The sequence below is a fragment of the Sceloporus undulatus genome, chromosome 4 (assembly GCF_019175285.1).
Source record: "Sceloporus undulatus isolate JIND9_A2432 ecotype Alabama chromosome 4, SceUnd_v1.1, whole genome shotgun sequence".
Classification (NCBI taxonomy): Eukaryota; Metazoa; Chordata; class Lepidosauria; order Squamata; family Phrynosomatidae; genus Sceloporus; species Sceloporus undulatus.
Window position 1 is genome coordinate 63205980 of NC_056525.1, and position 24215 is coordinate 63230194.

Below are 24215 nucleotides of genomic sequence, written 5' to 3' on the forward strand. Positions count from 1 at the left end.
ACGTTCATTTCCTGCAGAGAAGGGTCCTGGCATCCTGTAATCTGGGTTTAGCTCCTCCTATTTGCTCCTGTAGGCAGGGACAATAAACAAAAGACCGGCCCCTATATAGGGAGGAGCTAGCCCCCCTGAGCCTCAGTCAATAACAAGCCAAGCGACTAGTAAGGTAATCAAGGAACTGAACTTTAGTAACATCAGCTAAGGGTTAACTAGAACACCTTAGAAAAAACTAGTCCAAGAACAAACAAGAACTCAGAAAAACCAATCCAGCAACAAGAAGAAGAACAAGGCAGGTCCACCAACAGGCAAGCAGGGTCGGAGGCCGCAGGCAGCACCCGGGTGGGCAGGATGCCAGGACCCTTCTCTGCAGGAAATGAACGTGTCACGGTAAGTACTCAACGTTCCTTTTCCCAGCAGAGAGGGTCCTGTCCTCCTGTAATCTGGGATTTACAAAAGCCCTCTCGAACTGGGAGGGAGGTGCTGCTAGGAGACTGTGGCCCCCGACACAATCTGTTGGAGGAACCTCCTTTCAAATGACGCCTCAGCGGACTGAGACACGTCCAGTTTGTAATGTCTTATGAAGGTCGAAGGCGACTTCCATGTGGCCACCCTGCAAATATCCGACAGGGAGGCACTAGTGGTCAAGGCCACAGAGGTAGATGTACTCCTGGTTGAGTGCACCATCAACCCCTCGGGTGGAGTGAGATCAAGAGTTCAGTAGCTCTTTTGAATACAAGACCTGATTCACCTACTCAGAGTCGAGACTGGTATCCTGTACCCCAAAGAGCCCAGGCGAAAGGAAAAGAACATCTCAGATGCCCTTAAGGTTGAAGCCCTCTTGATGTAGATTTTGAGGGCTCTGCACACATCCAATGTGTGCCAGGTCTTTTCCAAGTCCTTCTTAGGATCAGGGCAGAATGAAGGCAGGAGAATGTCCTGTGACACCTGAAAGGCTGAGTTGACCCTAGGCACGAAGGTAGGGTCTGGACGAAGGCACACTGAGACAGGCCTAAAAATACACAAGTCTTTATGTACCGACAGGGCCCCAGCTCTGACACCCGTCTGGAGGAGGGAATGGCCATGAGGAAGATGACCTTGAGGGAGAGGTGTTTGAGGAAGGCCTCCCAAAGGGACTTCATCGGCCCAACCGTCAGAGCCTTTAAGACCGTGTTCACATCCCAAGATGGAAAACGATGTCTGGTGGGCAGGTCCTGTTGGAAACTCCCCTCAACAGCCTCTTAATGTGAGGATGGCTGCCATTCTAGCTGCTCTCGTATGGAGCAGAAACGACATGATGGCAGACACCTGCCTTATAACCATGTTGGGTCAAGTCTCTTCTTAATGTCATCCTGGATGGACTATAGCAGGTCAGCCACTGAAAACCTGAAGCAGTTGATGAGAACTTGCCTAAGCAGTGGATTATGTGATCAATCAGAATAGAACCTGATCTAATCTGGACCTATGGCAGCTTCTACCCGATCACTGATCACCTTGTCAACTGGTTATAGCAATGAAGGTGATATTAAGGTGATTTCATTTGTAGTAATTAAGACTTACCACTCTGAAAGAGGAATGTTAATGTCTGACCTCCAATTAAAATTTTAAAACAATGTGCAGTTCTTTACTGGCACATCTGTGAACCTGTATAAAATAAGACTAATCCCATGGTTAGGCAAAGAAGACACTGGATTAACCTTTATCTCGCAGACATTGGTGAGTCCATGCAGAAGCGTGGAGGCATTCTGTGTTAACAGGGCATGTGGTCAGAATTAAGTCTGATTTCTTTTGAGGATGAACTTGTCTAGAGACTTCAAAAATCACCCCAATTCCATGTAGCAGACTATCATCAACCTGTATGAAGGCTGAGGGGTCTCGCGGCTAAATGAACTGCTGATTAAGGAGTCATGAAATGGGAACAGGGGGCTTGGCAAGGATAGCCCTCTGGTATCTAAGTGTGGCTTTGGTGTGGCTTCTGGACTTTTAGGATGCATGCATCATTGAAACACCATACCTCCACTGTGACTCAAAGCAGCTTTATTTTGGCTGTCTGTAACAGGCCTGAGAAACAGTCAAAATATAAATCAAGTACCTGTCTTCTTTAATTAAGAATATAAGATAAGGATATTAGCATAGAATTTACAATTACAGGAAAAGCTGTAGTTTTAACAAGATTAGTGTGTGCATGCATTTGTGGGGGAGGGAGAGAAAGGAGATATTGCAGGATGGCAAAACGTGTGAGCCTATGAAACAATAGTCTTTTGTTATAGCCTCGTTTTCAAGTAAGAGATGTTAGTACAAATGAGGGCAACGTGAAGAACAAAACTTGACTTCTTTTGAAAAGTTTATGTTGAATTTAAAATCTTCTAAAGGCATCTTCATCATTTATGACTTACAAAAGGAGGTGGCTGTTAAAAAACAGTAGGTTAAAATTAAATGGAGTAATGATTGTGGAGAAGAAATTAACAGATGAAAGGTGGAAAACCATCTCTGCTAATGAGATAAGCTAATAGAAATGGCATAACTAAAGACAAAATCATTATAAAGTTTTATAGAAATGATATCTCAACCCTTGTTAAGATAAGCAAGTTCAATATGGGTATACTAGATATACGTTGGCAGCATTCATGATGAACTGCTGGTGACATGAGTACATGACTGGGAGATGATTCAGGACCACTGGAAATAAGAAGCAAAAATTAATAAGAGATAAATCTTCATACTCATTACTTATGACTCCAGTGAGGTTTTGCCTTGGATGTAGAGTAGATGTCGTGCATAAAAATATAGTTACCAGTTTAATGATAGTAGCAAGATATGAGTTAGTCCTGCTTGGGGCATCAGAATGAGTGTTTGTTCAATTTGCAATAGAAGTTTGATAAGAAAAGTTACAAACACATATTGCTGTACACGGAAAGCTGTCAGCCTCAAATGACTGAAGCATGTCCAACTTAATAAATACATTCAGAAAATGTAAGTGAATAAAAAATAATTAATTATAAGTATCCATTTCAGAGCTAGCTAAAGTTTTCAGACCTAGAAACTTTCAGCATGCCCAAGACACAAGTAGATTATTCAAGAAAGGGATTAGCAACAACAGTTGCAAACACTCATTTCAGAGCAGGAACTTTCTCAGAAACAAAGAGGTGCAAGGATGACCGGGAATGGAGTATGCAAGCATTTCAACCAAGGAAGAGTTGCAAGAAGATTTTAAGTGACTGAAGTGATACACATTAGCAACTATACAGATTCTCCACATGACCATTACGGACAGATTAAACATCGCTAGACGCACCTCTGTTCATGTCCATATCTGCAAATGAGAGCAACCGTGCTGATCTGATTCAGCTTTTCTGAGGATAACAGAACTGATGTAGTACCAGATGCCTTGTATGTTCAAAAACACCTTTAAAATTGTACTATTTAGCGCCTAACTCAAGCAGATTAAGGCAGCTGTTTGAGTGCCAGGAATAGTGAAAAGCACAATTTTCTCTCCTAGAGGGGTTCTGCTAGTGCTGGATCCCTCCCTCCTCCTGCCACCACTGCCTAGCCTGCTCCCCTTCCTTCTCTGTGCCTTATTCCCCCACATCAAGGTGCTTCTGACACCCGCTTTCCCCTACCACTGTGTGTCCCACTCTTATCCCCTTTGTCTCCCCATCAATCAGCAAGGCATACTACCATATGCCCCACCCTTCCCCACCCATGTCATGTTATTTCACCTCTCATTTCTCTTTTGCCTGCTGTCTACTTTGACTTATGGCAACCCTATGAATGAAAGATGGAGATGGAAAAGCTCTACTCTTGTGGCCAAAACCCAACCAGGAATTGATTGTGGCACAGACCCAGTAGCAGCACTAGGGGGCGCAAGGGTGTGGACCACACTGAAGGGGGGTGATACCCTGTAAGCACAACCCACCTCCCTGCTTCATGCCACGGTGTGTGGCAGTGAGAAGGTCTGGCACACCCCCCCATCCCTGCCCCTGTGCGGCCTTACTCTAGAGTAAAGCCATGCAGTGCAGGGAGAGAAAGGGCCTGGCACATGTCCCTGCCCCATGTAGCTTTACTCTGAAATAAAGCCGTGTGGGGCAAGGCGTTGGGAGTGCACCCTTTTGGCTCTGTCCCCAAAGCCTCATCCTGGAAGCCCTGCCCCCCCATCAGGTGACACCTTGGTGCGGGTCACCACTGCACAGAGCACAAACTGCTCATAACAAAAATCAGAGTTATGCTGAAGAAGAAAGCAAAAACCATCATTATACCAAAATATGACATGAATTCAATGACAATGTAAGAAACAGACCTGAACTATTGAGTATAATCGACTGAGAACCTGAAGAACTGTGGACAGAAGTCAAAGACACAATTAAGGATGAACGCAAGAAAACACTAACAGTGGCCAAAAAGAAAGATAAAAAACAGTGGATGACAGATGAAACACTTTGTGCAATAAAAGAAAGAAGAAAAGCAAAAGCAAAGGGAGATAGGAACAAAACCAGAAGTATGAACACAACTGTGAAATGTCTGACATGCAGAGATAAGAAGAAATACTTCAATGACCATGTGTGTCATGGACTTCAGAAGGGCATTTGTTTGTATAGATCATGAAAAGCTATGGTAGGCACTCAAAGGCATGGGGGTGCCACTACATCTGATAGTCCTGATGAGGAATCTGTACCAAGGACAAGAGGCCACCGTCAGAACAGAATTTGGGGAAACAGAGTGGTTCCCAATAGGCAAAGGGGTCAGGCAAGGCTGCATCCTATCATCTTACTTGCTTAACTTATACAGTCGGCCCTTCTTATACACAGATTCAAGCATCCACGGTTTGAAAATGTTAAAAAAAGTATAAATTTCAAATATCAAACCTTGATTTTCCTTTTTTTTATGAGGGACACCATTTTGCTATGTCATTATATTTAATGGGACTTGAGCATTCATGGATTTTGTTATCCATGAGGGATCTTGGAACCAAACCCCAGTGTATAACAAGGCTCCACTGTATACTGAAAACATCATAAAAAAAGCAGAATTAGAATCAGAAAAAGGAGGAGTTAAAATAGGAGAAAGCATCCCTAGGAATTTCATTTGGCTTAATTTAATTCTGATTAAAACATCTCTCCCTTTATTGGGCTTTAAAAACCATAAACAAGCCTTCAATACAAAGCTCCCACAGATATAAATAAATTCAGTCCCCAAACAAAATCATTTCTGCATTTTTAATCTATAAAGACATTTTATGCCATTTTTCAGCCTTCAAAAGAATCCTCAAGGTCATTTGCAACTGAAAACATCTATCCTAAAACAATAAAAATGAAGAACAATACAGTCTTGAAATAATTACTGAAAAGCAACATCAAAAACAGAGAATTAAAATATCATTTTAAACCTTGTAAAATCTGGCAAAGTAGAAATTGTCTAAATGGCTAAAAACCAGAGTTTGGGAAAGTTACTTTTTCAGACTACCATATCCCAGCATGTTCACTTGGGGATTTTGAGATCTGTAGTTGGTTGCTTTCCAAAGTTCTATTAAAAACCAACAAATATAGATCTTACAAAAGAAAGTGCCACATATGGCTGCTACCATTGGTAAAGCACTGGCTCATGTTACTGCCAAACTCACTTCAACTTAGTGGTGAAAGTCATAACAGGAACTGAGATGACATCCACAACTGACATGCAGATCTGTGAGGGAGGATGCAGTGCTTCAGCTATCTTAGGCCCAAGCTATTCAGGGCATTACAGGAAATAATCAGCACCTAGAATTGGACCCAGAAACTAACAGGAGATCAGTGCAAATTGTTTGGTGATGAAACATATTCTATATAGTAAGTGCCAGAAAGCTTTCTTGCAGTTCCATATTACACTGATTGCAGTCTCTAGACACTTTTCAAGGGAAGCATCTCCATTACAATAATTCAACCTGGTATTTCTTAAACTGATGTGATATACTAGCAATTTCCCCCAATGTTCCAGGAACCAGCACCATGTGTGTGTCCTTTGGCTACAATGGTTTCTTTCATTCCTAGAGACACACCATTGGCAGGTAGGCAAGGGCTCACAGTCTGGCACCAGTTTATATGTGTACGACTAATTTAATCTGTATATAACTAAACCATGTGTACCTGTGAGCCAAATTTGCCTTCTCCAGAAAGGAGTATACCTGCACATCAACAAAAACTTGACAAAGATTGTCACAGACTCGTGGATTTATAGCCTCACAGAATTAGAGGGAACAAAGAAGAGCCCACTGCCTTCTAAGGTAGTCTGTTCCATGGATGAACAGTGTGTACCAGCAGGAAATTCTTCCTAATATTTAGGTAAAATCTTCACAGCAAACATATGGATAACCAGGCACAATGCTGGATCCATCCAGTGAGTCCCAAGCTGCAAAACTGGTCCTTCAAAGAGTGTGTATGGCAGCTCCATACAGAATAAGTGTATCTCAAATCAACTTGTCTACTGTCCACCAGTACTTTTGTATTATCTGCATTAGGTCTCAACTTGTTAGCTGAGATATAGTTCATCACTTTCCCCAGACTTTCACAACCTCTTTGGGATTAGTTTAAGAAGTCAGAGTTGAATATCATTTATATATCCCAGGGCTACAGAGAAGCCCCAAATCCCAGATGACTTTTTTCAGAGGTTTCATATGAATGGTGAATTAGCATAAGCGAAACAACAGAACTTTGTGGAACTTCTTAAGATAACGGGTGAAGAATTGAGCAATAATTCCTCCAGCATCAGATTCTTGAAATATCAATGTTGCAGTGGATCAAAGCCATTGCAACATACGTCTTTCTCACACATTATCCCGTGAAAATCATGAGATCATGATTAACATTTTCACACAACATTGCAATTAAAGTGCCATTATCCCAGGAATAAACAGGCAATAAACAGCAACAAATCATTCATGGCGAAATGCCGTGAACAATTTGTTGCTGTTTATTGCCTGTTTATTCTTGGAATAATTGCTCTTTGTGATGTGTGTGAAAATGTTTAATTGCAATTGCATGATTTTCACGGGATAATTGCTGTTTAAAGCTCTGATTTTCCCTGTGTGATAAAGTCCATATTAATTCCTACTACCCCCCACCACCAAGGTCCATAGGAGGATATCATGGCCCATGATACTCAAATCTGTCAAGAGATCTAGATCCATTCTCCCTAGCTGCCACAGGAGGTCATCATCCAAAGTGACCAAGGCCATTTCAGACCCCACACTGGTCTAGGTTTCTTAGATCCTTCCCAAGCTGGGCTTGCAAAGGGTCTAAGTCCAGTTTGGAAAGGTTCTAAGTAATCATCTTCCTCCAAGAAAATGTGGAAATTCAGTTTTGCATATATAAATACCTTATTTCTATACTGAACAGTGGGATATTTCTGAGTTAAATATGCATAGTGCTACTGCATACAACTGTTTACAGTAATCTACATCTTAGTCAAACTTACATCTGTTTCTCTGAGTTGAGTCCTACTGGATCAGTCCAAGACCTAACTGTGCACCCTGTTTCCCATTTGACATAGATATCTATGGGAAGAGCATGTATATTTAAACAGGACACGTACACAGTAACAGTCTCATGTTCAGATTCCCTTGCAGCTGACATTTCTGTTGTCCCAGATTCAGGAGTCACCATACAGCCATCATGATAAGTGGTCACTGAGACCTATTTAGAAAAGTCTGTGTAGACAGGTATCATGTTATGCTGAATACGAATGAGGTTCACATTTCTTTTTGACATTTCTTTGGGTCTAAGTTAAGAGTTTCTTATATTAACAGATCAATTGTGTGTTTATCACATTGGAATAGTAGTAGTTTTCCAGTTTCTCATGCAACCAGTATCTGGATTTGGGAGCTTACCTATGAAAACCATATACTCCATCACTGAGTGACACAGTCCTGCCCTGTTTTCAGACAGAGTGCTTACTGCAGGCATATATGATTCAGAACTGTTCCATGCTTAAGTTCCCCTTCAGTTCACATCTGCATATGCTGTAGCAACTGGCTGCAGCACAAATCTTTCTCTGCAAAGGGGACAGAGTCCCTGTTTGCATTGGCGCAACACACTCAGCCAGATGTTGTCTGGAAGGTTCCATCTTTAAGACAAGAGAAAACACATCCCACAATGACTAGAGCAATCTTGATTTCTGAGGAAAAGAATAAACTGAGCTTCTCCTTTGCCGCACTAATTTTTCCCATTTTTACCTGCCACAAAATCAGGCGGTGAAGCCCTAAAGTAAAGGTTGGATGGCTCAACAGCCAAATAACTGACACATAAAATTATGACTTAAATATATCAAGGAAGGGTTCCCATATGGAGCAGGCTGATCCTTTAGCCAGAACAATAGACTGATTGGAGGCCACATCAGCACTTCATTTGGCTGGATGGGCTAAAAGCTGAGTAAAGCATCAATTGAGGACTCTTGTGAAAGATGCATTGTTTGGAAGCATCCAAGGGGGCTGGGCAACCAGCTAAGTCAGGATCTGGACACAGAATGGCTTTCAATCCCACATTATACCTCAGGGCAAACTTGCTGAGAGTGGTTAGAAAGCTGCTCTCTGTGCCTATGACAAGTTAGTGTTCCCTCCCTCGCCCCACTGCTCCCCTAATGCAATGTGGAGAAGCCACAGAACCATTGGCTTGGGTAGCAAAAATAGGGAAGGAAAGGCAGGAAGGCAGCCAAGGAAGAAAATTCCATGGGCCAGTTATATTTTTATTTATTTTTATTTCTTTCTGAAGGACATGTCTTCTTGAAGAAATATGCTCACTGCTCAGTTTAGCCCACTGAATCTCTTGAGCTGTAAACAGAATGGAAGAAGAAGTGGAAGAAAAAGATGGGGGAGAAAGGGAGTGCTGGAAAGGGAGAAAAGAAAGACAACAGAGGTTACATAAAATATATAACGTGTGCCAGAGAGATGAGGCTGAACAAATGGCAGACCTAGAATTTTGTCTACGACTACTTGTGCAAACTTGCTGGGTTTGTTTTGGATAGTATTTGGTTCTCATAGTTGAGAACAATTAATCTCCTTGTAGTACTTCTATTTTAAGAGAATGGTATTCATGCAACCCTTTCCATATATGCATCCAGTATGTGGAAGGGGCAATATAACAGATCTTTTTGGCTCCATCCTATCATCATGCATCCCACTGGTTCCACTCCTAACTTTGATGCATCCAACAGAACTTTTCAAAGAGGGGACTATTCATTCATAATCATGTGCATGCATATGCTCTCTACACGACTCCTTTACCATCAGGGTTTCCCATTGTATGGGGAAAAACCCTACATACAGAATGCAAGGAATGGTGAGGAAGCACACTCCAGAACTGTCTGAGAAGCAGGATAAATATTCATCAACTAAATAGATAAATACCCGCTCCCTATAGTTTTTATATTGTTCAACCTACAATTTCTACAGTTTCATTCTCAAGATACTCTAGGTAAGTATTGCTATCATTAAGTCCTGAGAGAAATTAATCCTGGATGATGAATCTAAAAAAAAAACCCTGCCCCTCCCTCAGTGAAAGCTAATGAGTTGACTATATGAGGTAGATGACTATATGCAATAACAACTTGAGTGAGCAATCTCTGTGTCTCCAACTGTTCTTGACTACATTCCCACCATCTGTAATAATGGACTGTGCTCATGTGTGTTGTATTTCAACAAAATCCTTGAGCTAGGAGCAGACACCTGCCTACCAAAAAGCTAGTGAGAACAGTTGTCCACGACTGTTGCTAATAAAGACCTGTAAATTCCACATCACTGAAATTCCATAGCAAAGTGGGTGGAGGTGGAGGTGAAGGACATCTTAATATACCACTTGCAATTCTGGGGTTGCCAAGCAGAGTGTCTCTAATAATGCTGCTCAGATTTTGAATGCTTAAAACCATGGTACTATGGAGTATGTTATACCCTTGAAGAGTTAATCACATATTTTCTTCAGAGTAGAAAGGCCTCTAAAGGCCAATATAGTCAGCTTCTATTTCCCAGTTTGGCTAAATCTAAATCCAATTGTTCATCCCAACTAAAGTGAATCCACAGAATCAATGGAATTTAGGGTCCACACTAGTTGGGACTAGGAACTGGATTTAAGTCTGAGTGTTGTTATGATGGCCACCATCCTTTCTCATATTCTAATGCATATTTTTCCAAGAGATAAAATTCTTTAACGTTTGTGAAGATATAGAGATATCCTTTGACAATGATGTATAAATCTGGATTGACATTGATTCATACATAGACCTAGTTATAACCATCACTCAGGAAGCTTCATAAACCATAGTTTTCCAAGATCTGAATAATGATTGTAACTAACATAGGCCACTAACTGACCACCCACTGAGCTATTGCAGTTTATGAAGCCATGAATTGCACTTATAATTAAGCATTGTTCTGCTCTTTGCTTGCATTAAGCTAGTTTTCCAGTTCATATTCAGTGAGAACCTCTGACTTAAAATAAGTCAGGAGCTTTGTGCTGAAACTGACATGAGAGCTGAGAATGGAAGGGGAGGTTGAGGGTGAACAACTTTATGAAGAAATTACCTGAAGTGAGCTGACTTGTGAAAGCAAACAACTTGATATTTGCATAATACTTTGATCAGCCTCTGTTTTTCACAAACATTTCATTAACATTTACAACACCCCTGCAAGATAAGTCACTATTATTTCATATTGCAAACAGAAGATTGAGACAGACAGTATCTTGCCTGACTTCATGGCTGAAGTGAGACAGAGTCTTAGCAACTGCATTGCACCTTCTACCACTTTTGATAAAAAATGAAGTTCAGAATAAATACAAATACAATTGACCTCTCTATAACAAAGTATTTGAACAGAAATGTTAACTGGATATCCACATTAGATTTTCTAGACTCTATTATCAGTGAACCACCAACCTTTGTAGTGTTCACTAGGGGAAGTTTATGGAAACCATAATATGCTGTGATACAGTTTTGGACACCAAATAAATGTTGTATTCACATGGTACTGTGCTCCAGGTCTAAATTCTGTGCTCAACACAATGATGAACTTACACTACAGAAAAATGTAACCTCTTCTGTTTCATATCATGGTGAAATTTTGTTATAGAGGAAGGCAAAATCAATGCTTAAAATCTATCCCTCCTTCCTTTCACCCTGTTAACCCAAAGGTTATGGAGAACATACCAGCCCATCCACTGAACCTTTCACTGCTCCTTTGTAACACCAAGTCTATTAAGAACAATACCCATATTCTATATGATCTTCTCATGGATGAAGCTCCGGACCTGGCATGTATCATGGAAACCTGGCTGGGGGACGATAGCGGTGTGACATGGGTGCAAGCTCTCCCAGCCAGGTAGGCCGTTAGTGAGCACATAAGGGGAAGTGGGCGAGGGGATGGTGTGGCCATAGTCCATAGGAACAACCTTACCTTGACCAGGATACCTCTCTGAGAATTAAACCACATCGAGGCTATGTACCTTCGCCTGAAGGCAAGGGATAGTCTAGGGATTCTGTTGGCATACCGACCACCCCGTTGCTTAACAGACTCCCTAGCCGAGCTGATCCAACTGGTCTCAGAGCTGGTGTTGAAAACTCCCAGGCTTCTTGTTCTGGGAGATTTCAACATCCCCCTCGAGTCCAGTTCTTCAGATCTTACAGGGGCAGCTCGGGAGTTCATGTGGGCCATGACAAACATGGGCCTATCCCAGATTGTGTCTGGGCCTACGCATTGCACTGGTCATACCATCAATGCGGTCTTTTGTTCAGAACAGGAAAATCCGTGGGCAGAGGTAACCTGTACCTCCCCTTTGTCATGGATGGATCATTTCCTGGTTAAGGTTGGACTAAAGGCCACCATTCATAACCCCCCCCCCTCGGGGGGGTGGACCTATTAGAATGGTCTGCCCTCGAAGGCTAATGGAACCCAAAAGGTTCCAGGAAGCCCTAGAGGGTGCAATGGCTGGTAACGTCAGTGAATCTGTCGAAGCCTTGGTGTCCATCTGGAACAATGATCTTAGAAAGGCTATCGACACAATTGCTCCCAAGCGTCCTTTTCAGCCCGCTTCAAATAGAAATCCTTGGTATACTGAAGATCTTAGAAGGATGAAGCGGGCTGTACAACGACTAGAGCGCTGCTGGCAAAAGACTCGACTCTTATCTGACAAGACACGTCATAGGACTTCACTTAAAGCCTATCGAGTAGCAATAAATGCAGCAAAGAAGTCTTTCTTTTCTGCATCTATTGCGTCTGCGAAGTCTCGCCCAGCAGAGCCTTTCAAGGTGGTTAGGAAGTTAACTCAGACTCCTTCCACCTTGAATCCGTTATTACAACCTATGGAGGCCTGCTGTGATATTTTCAGAGATAAAATCTCTCGGATAAGGGCCGACTTAGATTCCAGCCTTAATACAGAAACGTCTAGAGAGGTGTCCAGCGACTCTGTTAATGAGATTAATTTGAATCAGTTTCAGTCTTTGAGTACTGATGACATAGACAAGCTGCTTGCAAAGGTCAAAAAGACCACCTGCACTCTTGACCCCTGCCCTTCATGCCTGGCCATCCAGGGACGGGAGGCAACTATGAATTTCTTAAGATCTATAATTAATGCCTCCCTCAGGGAAGGCAGTTTTCCAGCCAGTTTAAAACTGGCTGTGGTTAAACCTATTCTTAAAAAGCCTTCCCTTGATTCCCTGGAGAAATCTAACTATCGGCCGGTATCTCTTCTTCCTTTTTTGGGAAAGGTGATTGAGAGGGCGGTTGCCAACCAACTCCAAGGAGTCTTGGATGACACCGATTATCTTGATCCATTTCAAACTGGCTTCAGGTCAGGATACAGTCGAGACCGCCATAATTGCCTTGGTCGATGATCTCCATCTGTGTATCGACAGGGGAAGTTGGTGCTCTTGGACCTCTCAGCAGCCTTCAATACCATCGACCATGGTATCCTTCTGGAACGCCTGAGGGGGTTAGGAATTGGGGGCACTGCTTTGCAGTGGTTCCGGTCCTATCTCTCAGGTAGGTTCCAGATGGTGTTGCTTGGGGATAGTTGTTCGGCCAAGAGGGAGCTCAAATCGGGTGTCCATCAAGGTGTGATAGTGTCTCCAATGCTATTTAACATTTACACGAAGCCGCTGGGTGAGATCATCCGGAGACATGGGGCGGGGTGTTATCAGTATGCTGATGACACCCAAATTTGCTTCTCCGTGTCTTGGACCGCTTTGGTGACCAAGGATGGCATCTTCCCTCTGAATGACTGTCTGAGGTCAGTAATGGATTGGATGAGGGAAAATAGACTTAAACTGAATCCAAATAAGGTGGAGGTACTCGCTATAGGCAATCCTAATCCGGGAATGATGATAAACTCTCCAGTTCTGGACAGGGTCACACTTCCCCTAAAGGACTGTGTTCATAACTTGGGGGTACTCCTGGACTTGTCGCTTCAGCTGTCATCTCAGGTGGATGCGACAGCCAGGAGTGCCTGTTATCAGCTTCACCTGATACGCCAGCTACGACCCTTCCTGGAACAGGAAAACCTAGAAACAGTTGTACATTCTCTAGTAACCTCTTGTCTCGATTTCTGCAATGTGCTCTACATGGGGCAACCCTCATGCCTCGTTCGGAAGCTGCAACTGGTTCAAAATATGGCAGCCAGAATGGTGACTGGGAGTTCCAAGTTTGATTCCATAACACCTATTTTAAAATCCCTACACTGGTTGCCTATTAGCTTCCGGGCACAGTATAAGGTGTTGGTCATTACCTATAAAGGCCTACATGGCTTGGTTCCAGTGTACCTGAGGGAACGCCTCCTCCCATACAATACTTCCCGCACTCTCAGGTCCTCTGGGGAAAATCTTTTGCAGTCCAAGAAAACCAGACTGGTATCGACTTCCCAGAGGACGTTTTCTGTAGCCGCTCCAAAAGTCTGGAATGACCTGCCGGAGGAGATCCACCATATAACATCTTTGGAGGCTTTTAAAAAGGCAGTAAAAATGGATCTCTTCCGGCAGGACTTCCCAAATTGACCTCCTCGGAATGTTTGCTCTCCAGTTGGGAATTATTGTTTGTAATGCTATTTTAAGGTGGGAGGGGGATAGAGAATTGGATTTTATATGCTTTGCTATGATTTTTCCTTGTGATTTGTTATGTTCTATTTTTATTGTTCTTATGTCTGTCGTTACCTGCCTCGATCCAAAACAGGGAGAGGCGGGATACAAATAAATTTACTATTATTATTATTATTATTATTATTATTATTATTATTATTATTATATCAGAATGCATGCATATATGTATGCCCATCTTCCTTAAGGTACAGCTTCAGCCCCCCACTTGTACCTCTAAAGAGTTTCCTAAAACACAAATTAAACTGGACTCCAAGCTACCTACACTTTAGGGAGTCAGACAGTTGCATCCTTAGAAAAGACTCTTACAACAATGAACAAAGAAACCATAATCTCATCACTACTATAGCTACAGCTGGCCTAGAAGACCTCCTTGTTTCTATACTGGTGGTAAAACTAAGTTGAAGAAAATGGCTGCCTTCATATTTAATGCTAAACTATTGCTTAGTTCTATAATGAGCTTATGCACCCCTCTGTTTTCATCATGGCCACAAAGAGGCCACAAAGATTTTCTACATTTCTAACTAACCGTGGTTTGTAATTATATCAGAAAGCCCAACAAATTGTGGTTAGTTTTAACTACATTTTATGAGTACAAGCAACTTCAAATCATGGTTTTTGCTCCTGGCTTGTTCAGAGAAAGCACTGTCAAAATGAACCACATTTTCCCTTGGTTTAGACATGATGACAAGATGTGAGTACCAGGGTTAGGAAAAAGGTGGGATATAAATTAATAAAATAATAACAGCTGAAAATGTAACTAAAATAATAATTCTGGTGCAAAATTAATGAAATGGAGCCAGACAGACTCCTTAGATTATGCCTATTAGAACAGTTGCACTCTTGTCTGCAATCTTCATGGTCTATACAACTGATAAACTTTATAAAGAGCTGTGGTCTCCCCATAGCCTGCACAGCGAAAGATCAAGCAAGAAAGTGTGCTATGTTCTTGTGTTTTGAGCTTCTTGTGGCATCTGGTGCACAACAGCTTCATACACATTCTGGACTTGGGCTACTCTCCTGAACTTGTCACTCTCTCTAGTGCATGAGCACTTACCTGGTGACTCCATGAATTTCATAGGGTTTTCATAGGCAGAGGTGGTTTTGCTAGTTCCATGATCAGATGTGATTTGGTGCCTTTAGGGCAGGGGTCGCAACCTCCGGCCCGGGGCCGGATCCGGCCCGCGGGCGTCTTTCTCGCTGGCCCCCGCTCCCTGTTGCCTCCGAAATCGTGCCTGCCGATTTCGGCGGCTTTCAGCCGCCATTTTGCTCTTCAAAATGGCGGTGAAGTCCACGCAAGAACCAAAAAGATCGCGTGAGATTTCGCCGCCATTTTGAAGGGCAAAATGGTGGCGCCCATTACAAGGCCCGCTGGGCCTCCGGAGCCCCGAAACGGGGCTCCAGCAGCTGCAACGGGCCTCTGGAGGCCCGCTGTGTCCTCCGGAGACCCGAAACGGGGCTCCAGCAGCCGCAACGGGCCTCTGGAGGCCCACTGCGACGTCCGGAGCCCCAAACGAGCTCCAGAGGCCGCAACGCCCTCTGGGAGGCCGCTGCACCCTCCGAGCTCGAAACGGGGCTGCCAGGCGCACCACGGCTCTGGGAGGCCGTTGCTGGCTGCTGGGGCCTCCCAGGAGGGCTCCTGTGACGCAGGGGGCCCCTGGGAGGCCAGTTGCCATCGTGGGGCCTCCAGAGGGCTCCTAGCGGCAGCGGCCCCTAGGAGGCCAGTTGCCGCCGCTGGGGCCCTCTAGGAGGGCTCCTGCGACGGCAGCGGGCCCTGGAGGCCAGTTTCGCCGCTGGGGCCCTCCAGGAGGGCTCCTGCGACGGCAGCGGGCCCTGGGAGGCCAGTTGCCGCCGCGGGGGCCCCCCAGGAGGGCTCCTGCGACGGCAGCGGGCCCTCGGAGGCCAGTTGGCCCGCCGCGTGGGGCCCTCCCAGGAGGGCTCCTGCGACGGCAGGGGGCCCCTGGGAGGCGTTTCCCGTCGCTGGGCCCCCAGGAGGCTCCTGCGACGGCGCGGGCCCCTGGGAAGCCAGTTTCTGTCCCTTGGGCCCTCAAGGAGGGCTCCTGCCTGCACCAGGGTCCTCAGAAGGGCTCCAACGGTGGCAGCGGGCCCCTGGGAGGCCGGTTGCCATCGCTGGGGCGCTCCAGGGGGCTCCGGCGGCAGCAGCGGCCCCTGGGGAGCCAGTTGCCTTCACCGGGGTCCTCCAGGAGGCTCCAACGGCGGCAGCGGGCCGCCTGGGAAGCCCATTGCCGTCGCAGGGGTCCCATCCAGGAGGGTTCCCAGTGGCCAGCAGCGGGCTCCTGGGAGGCCAGTTGCTGTCCCTTTGGCCCTCCTGAGGACGCCAGCAAGGCAACGCCCTGGGAGGCCCCTGCCATCGCAGGAGCCTCCTGGAGGCCAAGGGACAGCAGCTGGCCTCCCAGGGGCCCGCTGGGAGGCAGTTGGCGTCGCAGGGGCCCTCCAGGAGGGCGCCGACGGCGGCAGCGGGGGCCCGGGCGTCAGGGGCCATCAAAGACGGGAGGCCTCCAGCGGCTGGTGGGTCCCGCCGGCTCGTTCCTGGCCTCTGACAGGCGGGGCCGTCAGGGGCCGCAAAGAGAGGTGGCATGGCCCTTGGGGGTGGAAGCTCCGCCCCTGGGGTGGAAGCTCCGCCCCTGGGGTGGAAGCGCCACCTCCAGCATGCGGCCCCGCCCCCGGGGGTGGAAGCTCCACCCCCCGGCTTCGGCCCCCCGGTTGTCTGAGGGACACCAACCTGGCCCCCGGCTCAAAAAGGTTGCCTACCCCTGCTTTAGGGTATTTAGGCCCTATCTAAACACCAGTACGATTCTATACATGTTTCCTCAGAAGTGTGCCCCTTTATGTTCAATGGAACATGTTCCCTAATAAAGAGCCAGTATGGTTAAGTAGGCTGAGTGTTGGACTATGCCTTTTGAGACCAGGTTTTGAATCCCTGGTAAGTCATGGAAACCCACAGAATTCAGTTTCTTATGCAGTTTCTTGACTTCTTTTATTTTTTTCAAACCACTTTCTTATCGGATGCTTTTTATTGTTGCAGAAATAATTGTTGAAAGTGTAAGAAGCAAGTGGGGAAAGAAGCGAAAACAATTGCCAAATAAAATTTCCAGTAGTCACATGGCAAGCTATAGGTTCCCTGTACAACTTTTTTCCTCTCTCCCAAACTACCAAAAGTAGGCTCAATAATACGTGCGTAAGAGGAATGCAACTTTCCATAACTTATACCCCTTGTAGAAAGTTTGAGTTACCTGGGCACCAGAGCTTTGGAATATGTTGCCTGATATCTAAAACATACTACAATACTTTGGAGGGTAACAAAGGCAGAGTATTCTTTTTGCAAAATAATGTAATAGCTGGCGGTTGTTGTTTTTTTTTTTTAAAAAATCCTCCATTTGTAACAAATAGCATTTACTTATTAGCTTTTCCCATTATTTTTGAGGGGAGTAATGCTTTGAGGAGCTACCCCTAATTTAGGTCATTTTCTTACTTTTATAAATCTTTTAAAGAAAATAAAATTAAAGAAAAAGTAAAAAGCAACGTAATGAGCTAGCAATGTAAGTCTGTAACATGGCTGGTCAGCATGTAAATTTCTATTCATTTAATTCTCTAATGTAAGAACAAATAATTTCAAATATTTTCTCCCTTCTGAGCAAGATAATTTTTACATTTCAGAATCTTTTTTCCCTATTTTTGTTTGTGAACCTCCTCATTTTTGCAGGAACACGTGTTTCACACAAACACAACCCACCTCCCCATGAATTTTCAAACAAGGCTATGGCAGGAAACTTGTTGAACACATACAATTGTTATATGTGCTATCTGTATGCATATGTCCTTTTACATTCATTACACAATGAGGCATCTGGTAGCTCCTTGTGTAATGCTTGCCCCCCCTCCCCCAGCTGTAAGCTTGCTGTTGAAAAGGCAAGCATGCTGTGCCTCAGGTATTGAGTGGACAAGGGATGGTGATGGGTTTTCAGGTAACATTTCGCTGCAATCAGGAATAAATAGCAGCTGTCCCTTTCCTGGAACTTCAGCAAATACACTGCAATCTGGAAGTAAGATGGGTGATTTTTTCTCCCAAGTTTTCTCCCATGCTCTCCAGGGAACCATCATCCTCCCTAAGAAATGGCTGAGGGACCGCATGCCATCTTTTCCAAGCAGGCTTGTGAATTCAAGAACTAGCTGCTAGGCAGAACTGTATATATCTGGGCTGCAAGCCATGATGACTAAAGAAAAAAAAGTCTGCTATGACAATTCTGGCCATGTGAATTAACTTTTAACTTATGAGCAAGTAAAGAATATTTTGACAGCCACCATGGCATAGTGGTTTGAGTGTTGGACTACAACTCTAGAGACTAGGGTTTGATTCCCTGCTCGGCCATGAAATCTACAGCCAGCCCTTTTCATACACGGATTTTTTATACACGGATTCAAGCATACACGGTTTGAAAATGTTCAAAAAAAGTATAAATTCCATTTGATTTTCCATTTTTTATAAGGGACAACATTTTTCTGTGTCATTATATTTAATGGGACTTGAGCATACATGGATTTTGTTATACACGGGGGATCTTGGAACCAAATGCCAGCGTATAACAAGGGTACACTGTACTACCTTAGGCAAGCCACATATTCTCAACCTCAGGGGAAGGCAATGGTGAACCTCCTCTGAACAATTCTTGCCAAGAAAACCCCATGATAGGGTTGTCTTGAGGTCATCAAAAATTGGGAAAGACTTGAAGGCACAGAGGACAAAACAAAGAATATTCTCCCCCATACTCTTTTCCACCTCAAAGTGTCAAACTGCCTCAGGTCAAAGCTGGGTAATGTGCAGTCCTCCAAGTAAGACCTCACCTGGAATACTATGCCCATTTCTGGGCACCACAATTCAAAAAGGTTATTGATAAGCTGGAACATGTCCAGAGGAGGGCAACCAAAATGGTGAAAGGTCTGGAAACCACGTCCTATGAGGAGTGGCTTAGGGAGCTGCGTATGTTCTGCATATAGCCTGGAGAAGAGAAGGTTAAGGGGTGACATGGTAGCCATGTTTAAATATGTGAGGGGGTGTCTTACTGATGATGGCTCAAGTTTGTTTTCTGCTGCTCCAGAGACTAGGGCACAGAGCAATGGATTCAGACAGCAGGAAAAGAGATTCCACCCAAACATTAGAATTTACTCTTTTATACTGCTTCATAGTGAACTCAGCACTCTCTAAGTGGTTTACAATTTGTAAGCCCATTTCCCCCAACAAACTAGGTACTCATTTTACCAACCTATGAAAGGATGGAAGGCTGAGTCAACCTTGGAGCCCTGGGATCGAACTCACGAAGTTGTGGCTGCTGTACCAGCATTTAACCACTGCACCACCAGGTCTCCTATTAGGAAGAACTTCCTGACAGTAACAGCTCCATGACAGTGGCACACACTGCCTTGGTGTGTGGTGGAGTCTCTTTCTTTGGAGGTTTTCAAAAGAGGCTGGATGGCCATCTGTCAGAAGTGTTTGATTGTTTATTCCTGGATGATGCGGGGGGGGGGGGATGTTGGTACTGCTGGATGACAATTTGTGATGAAAGATCTTGGCAACCGTCTTTCATGCAAAATACACTATTGACTTGTTTTGTCTATCTTTTATGCAAAACATCACTTTTTTCATTAAAAAGGCTTGAGATACAAAAATTCTCATGGAAGAATGTTTTATTCTGGCATTTATTCTTGGCGTTTCAAGATACCATTTGTCATGGAGTGATTCCTTGGAGATCTCATTCACTTTCCCACTATACTGAATCTCTTCATATGATGCAATTTTACTGGAGGGTTTTGCTTGTATTACCTGTGCATCTGAACTATGGGAGCTAATGATCATGGGCAAGTGCTGCCCATCCACATCACTTAGGAAGAATTGGGGACCTCTCTGTCCTATGCCATATCATTCTTATTTGGACAGCAAGGGCTTCTGCGCACTTATAGCTTAGAACACCAGGCCAAGAACCAGAGAGATAATCCCAAACACCTTAACAACCCTTGTGAAGATAAACCTGTCACTACCAACTTCTTAACACAGTGAAAAAGTCAGTCAACTTGCATGTTGTGGGTGTGAGGAGACATAGGAGGGGAACTCTAAGGATGGTTTCCTTTCCCTCACTAGCCCTGTAACACAACACTGAAAATAAACTGGAATGTAGGTTCTAGTACTCAGGTAATCACACACACACACACACCCTGTTTTTTCACCGTAGGGTGATACTGGAGGATAAAGTTATCTCTGGCTATGAGCCATGATAGTTATCAATTTCCTCCCATATCAGTGTAGAATGGAGTGGACTGGCCCAGGGACTCAAGGCCACATGGGGATTTGAACTCAAGTTCCTGAGGCCTAAATGCCCTAAAAGCACCAGATCCCATCTGGTCAGCCCTGGTTAGTACCTGCATGGGAGACAGCCAGTGGAGTACCAGGTGCTGAGGAAAGTCATGGAAAATGACAGAGTATTCTTTGCCTAAGAAAACCCAGTGTAATTCTTGGAGTTGCTATAAGTCAACAGGCTATTTGAAAGCACACATATACACACCAGAAGCAGCCTGACACCAGTTCTCAGGGAACACAAGTATGTGGTTGTACTGACGGGCGTCCCATAGGCCTCTGACTCACCACTTTGGGAACAGAATGCTAGACTAGACATGACTTTGCTCTGATCCAGAAGGCTCTTAAGCTCTCCTGACAGTTGGCAACACTGGTTTAAGGCATTACAGAGCTGGCACAGCATACTCTTACAGAGCACAAACTACAATCTGAGGAAGTCTTCAGTGAAATTTAAATCTCTGCCCACGATAAATTCAATGGGAGGAACCTAGGCAAGCCAATCCCTCAAAGACTGAGGGCCGTGAACATCAGCCATGATTCAAATTGCTGCCGTGTTCCCTCATACTCTTTTAAAAGGCCACACCTTGGTGGTGCCGTATAAACAAATAACATGTGCATCAAGAATTTAAAGTAGTTTGGAAAAGTACTACATAAACTCGGAATGTGTCACTTCCTTTGGAGAACTGGCCATAAGCAGGCTTTGAAAAATGAACTCCATCTTGAACAACCAAGACTTGACTGTCGTATTGTACAGCCCCATCTCCTCAACCCACTTTTAAAAGCTAGTTTTCCATCTGAAGTCAGATGTGTAAGTCAGCGCCACCATACCAAGAAGGGACATCACTTTAAAAACAACAACCACCTTCTTTCTCCAAATATCTCCTGCAAATGCAGTTCCTAAAGGGTTGGTGGAATGCCCCCTTCATTTCACAGCACAGAGCCCAGACCCCCACCCCATCCCAGTCCCACAGCCTGAGGCTAGATCTGCTGAAAGGATTCGGTGGAACAAAGACGAAAACTCTTTCCTGGCTACAGCTAGGTCTAGAGGATGTTATTAAATTTAATATGATCAAGACTGGGAGAGTAGGGAGGCTGGGAGGAGTCAAAATCCCACAAGGAATGGGCTTCCAGCCAAGAACGCACGATGTCTGAAGGAAGAAAGAAGGAGAAGGAGAAAAAGTTCCTTGGGAGAAAATTCATCTTCCTTCATCACGCCCACCCACAGCTTGGCAAAGGTTTCTGGGGGGGGGGAGGGGGGCGCTGAACACAACTCCCACTCATCTATGATTCCCAGTGGCCCCAACCTGGAGGGATACTGGGAGATGTGGTGCCCTCAATCCCCCCCCCCCCCAATATACAATGAAAGTAACTTCTCCCAAGCTCCTCTGCACCCACTTCACTCCCTCCTCCCCTCTTGCTTTCTCCACCAGGCCTGCAACAAAGATCAGGTAGAAAGAAATGCAAGCCCCCTCTTGGCCGCCCCTTTTGGAAAGCCTGCCAAAATAAATAAATAAATAAAAAGGAATGGCTTCAGACCAAGAGCAAAGAGGAACGGGTGGGTTTCATCTTGGAACTGAAGGAGAGAGAAAAGTGGGGAAAGAAAGGATGGAAAGAGAAAGAGAGACCCTCTGAAGCACTAGAATTCCACAAATGTGCTCTTGCTGAAGGGCTAAATGTAGCCACACTGGAGGGAGAATCCAGTTTGACACCACTTTTAATTGCCACGGCTCCCTGCAATGGAATTCTGGGATGTGTAGTTGGTTGGGGCAACTTTGATGCCCCAACAAATTATACGTCCCAGAATTCCATCGCATGAAGCTGTGGCAGTTAAAAGTGGTGTCAAACCGGATTCTCCCTCCAGTGTGGCTGCATCATCCCACACAATCCTACTCAAGGCCAAGGAGAAGCTGAATCCTGGACTCTTCTTGATCTCAGGCACTAGAAAGGGGGAATAAAATAGTTACAACCACTTGTACGTATGTGTAGGTTTTGTGTCTGTCCAGAGAAAGAGAGAGAAAAAGTTTCCAAAACACAAAAGTTGGGCCCTTGCCTTCCATCAGGAGGGGAGAAATCCAAGCAATCCCTTCTTCTGCTGGGCCAGACAGAGGCACGTACACCACTGTGTAGTGTGTGCAGACACTCACACTCTGTGTGTCTCTGTCTGTGTGTGTGTGTGTGTGTCTGTCTGTCTGTCTGTCTGTGTAGACATTCACACAAGCGCAAGGAGAGCCAGCTGGGGCAGAGCAGGGAGGCTTTGCCAAAAGTTTCCAAAACTTCAGCCATCCATGCGAAATTTCGAAGAAGAAGAAGAAGAGCAATAGCATTTACAAGAAGTAGAGAGATCCTAGAGCACCTTTGAGACTAACTGAAAGAAAACTTCACTCTCCTTCCTCAGTGGAGTGGAAGGAGACTGAAGTCTAGGGAAAGCTCATGCTGGCAACTTCTTGGTTAGTCTTAAAGGTGCTACAAGATCTCTCTCCATACTGATTCTAGAGACTAACACGGCTCTGTCTTTGAAGGAGGAGAGGTGTCCTTTTGCAGGAGTTGCCTAACTGAAACCTAAGGAGGATCAGGTCCCCAGAAAGAGAGAAAGAAAGAAAGAATGAAAGAAAGGGGGGAGGAAGGAAGGAAAAGAGAGTGGGAGAGAGGAAGGAAGGAAGGAAGGAAGGAAGGAAGGAAGGAGGGTGGGTGGAGGGTCCTTTGCCCAGGGAAAAGGTGCAGGAGGAGGCAGAGCACTCTGCCGGAGAGGCGTCCTCCTGGCAGCAGCCCTGGTCAGCTTTCGGCGGGGGACTCAGGGGACCCTCCCGCCCCCCGCCTTTCCCTTTCTCGGCTTACCTGCCGGGCTGGGCTCCGGCGGGCCCCTCTCCAGGGCGCCTGCTCCATGGGGCGATCCGGCGGGAGGGCTGCCCACCTGGGACATGGGGCTGAGCCCGGGGGGGGCCAGGCGCCAAGCGGGGCGCCCAGGGAGCCAGGCGAGGCGAGGCGCATGGAAGAGGCCCTTTCCTCCAGCCGAAGGGGACCAGAGCCAGCCCCAGTCAGTCCTTCCGAAGGGCCCCCAACTAAGCCCTGCTTCGCCTCGGCCAGGGAAGGCGCCACTCCAAACCTCCGCCAGACACCTTTCGGTCTTTTGCGCCACCTCTTTGCTCTCTCCGCCCCACAGAGACAGACCTCTCTCTTTTGGAGGGGTCACAATCATGGGCCAGGACTTTTAAAACAGTCCCCCACAAAGCCTCTTGCCATGGCTTGCCTCGCCTGAAGCTCCAAAAAAGCCTCCACCCGCAGCTTCCCCCTTGAGCTGGGCTCTGGCAGCAGGAAAACAAGCCCCCTTCTCTCCCTCTCCCTCCTCCTCCTCCTCCTCCTCCTCCTCTTCCTTTCCTTCTCCTGCTCTTGACTTCTTCCCTCAAGTTTCCTCACGAAGAAGTCCTAGGAAGTGGGGCAGCAAAGACGACTTTTTCTCTCCCAAATGGGTTTCCCAAGCTTTCTGCCTCCTTTTTTTGCCTCCCCCTTTCAGCTCTGCCTCCCAGCCTCTTCCACAGGAAATGGCATTACTGTACTTCACTTTCCTTCAAGCAAGAGAGCTTTGGAGGAGGCTGCATCCACACTGGGGAAATAACCCGGTTTGGCCCCACTTTAAGTCTTTGTCTGGCTTTTTGCTATGGAATTCTGGGAGTTGGAGTTTGTTGTGGGCCCAGAGCGCTCTGGGCCCCACAACAAACTCCAACTCCCAGAATTCCATAGCAAAAAGCTAGAC

General features: G+C 45.4%; 1 protein-coding gene across 1 annotated transcript in view; it reads right to left on the reverse strand.

The window, feature by feature from the left end:
* Positions 1 to 24008, reverse strand: part of MDFI (MyoD family inhibitor) — a 78080-nt gene extending 54072 nt beyond the window's left edge. The window contains exon 1 of the mRNA XM_042461229.1: positions 23300 to 24008. Coding sequence (XP_042317163.1) covers positions 23300 to 23660 — 361 coding nt within the window. The 5' untranslated portion in view covers positions 23661 to 24008. The remainder of the gene's footprint in view (positions 1 to 23299) is intronic.
* Positions 24009 to 24215: the final 207 nt, after the last annotated feature.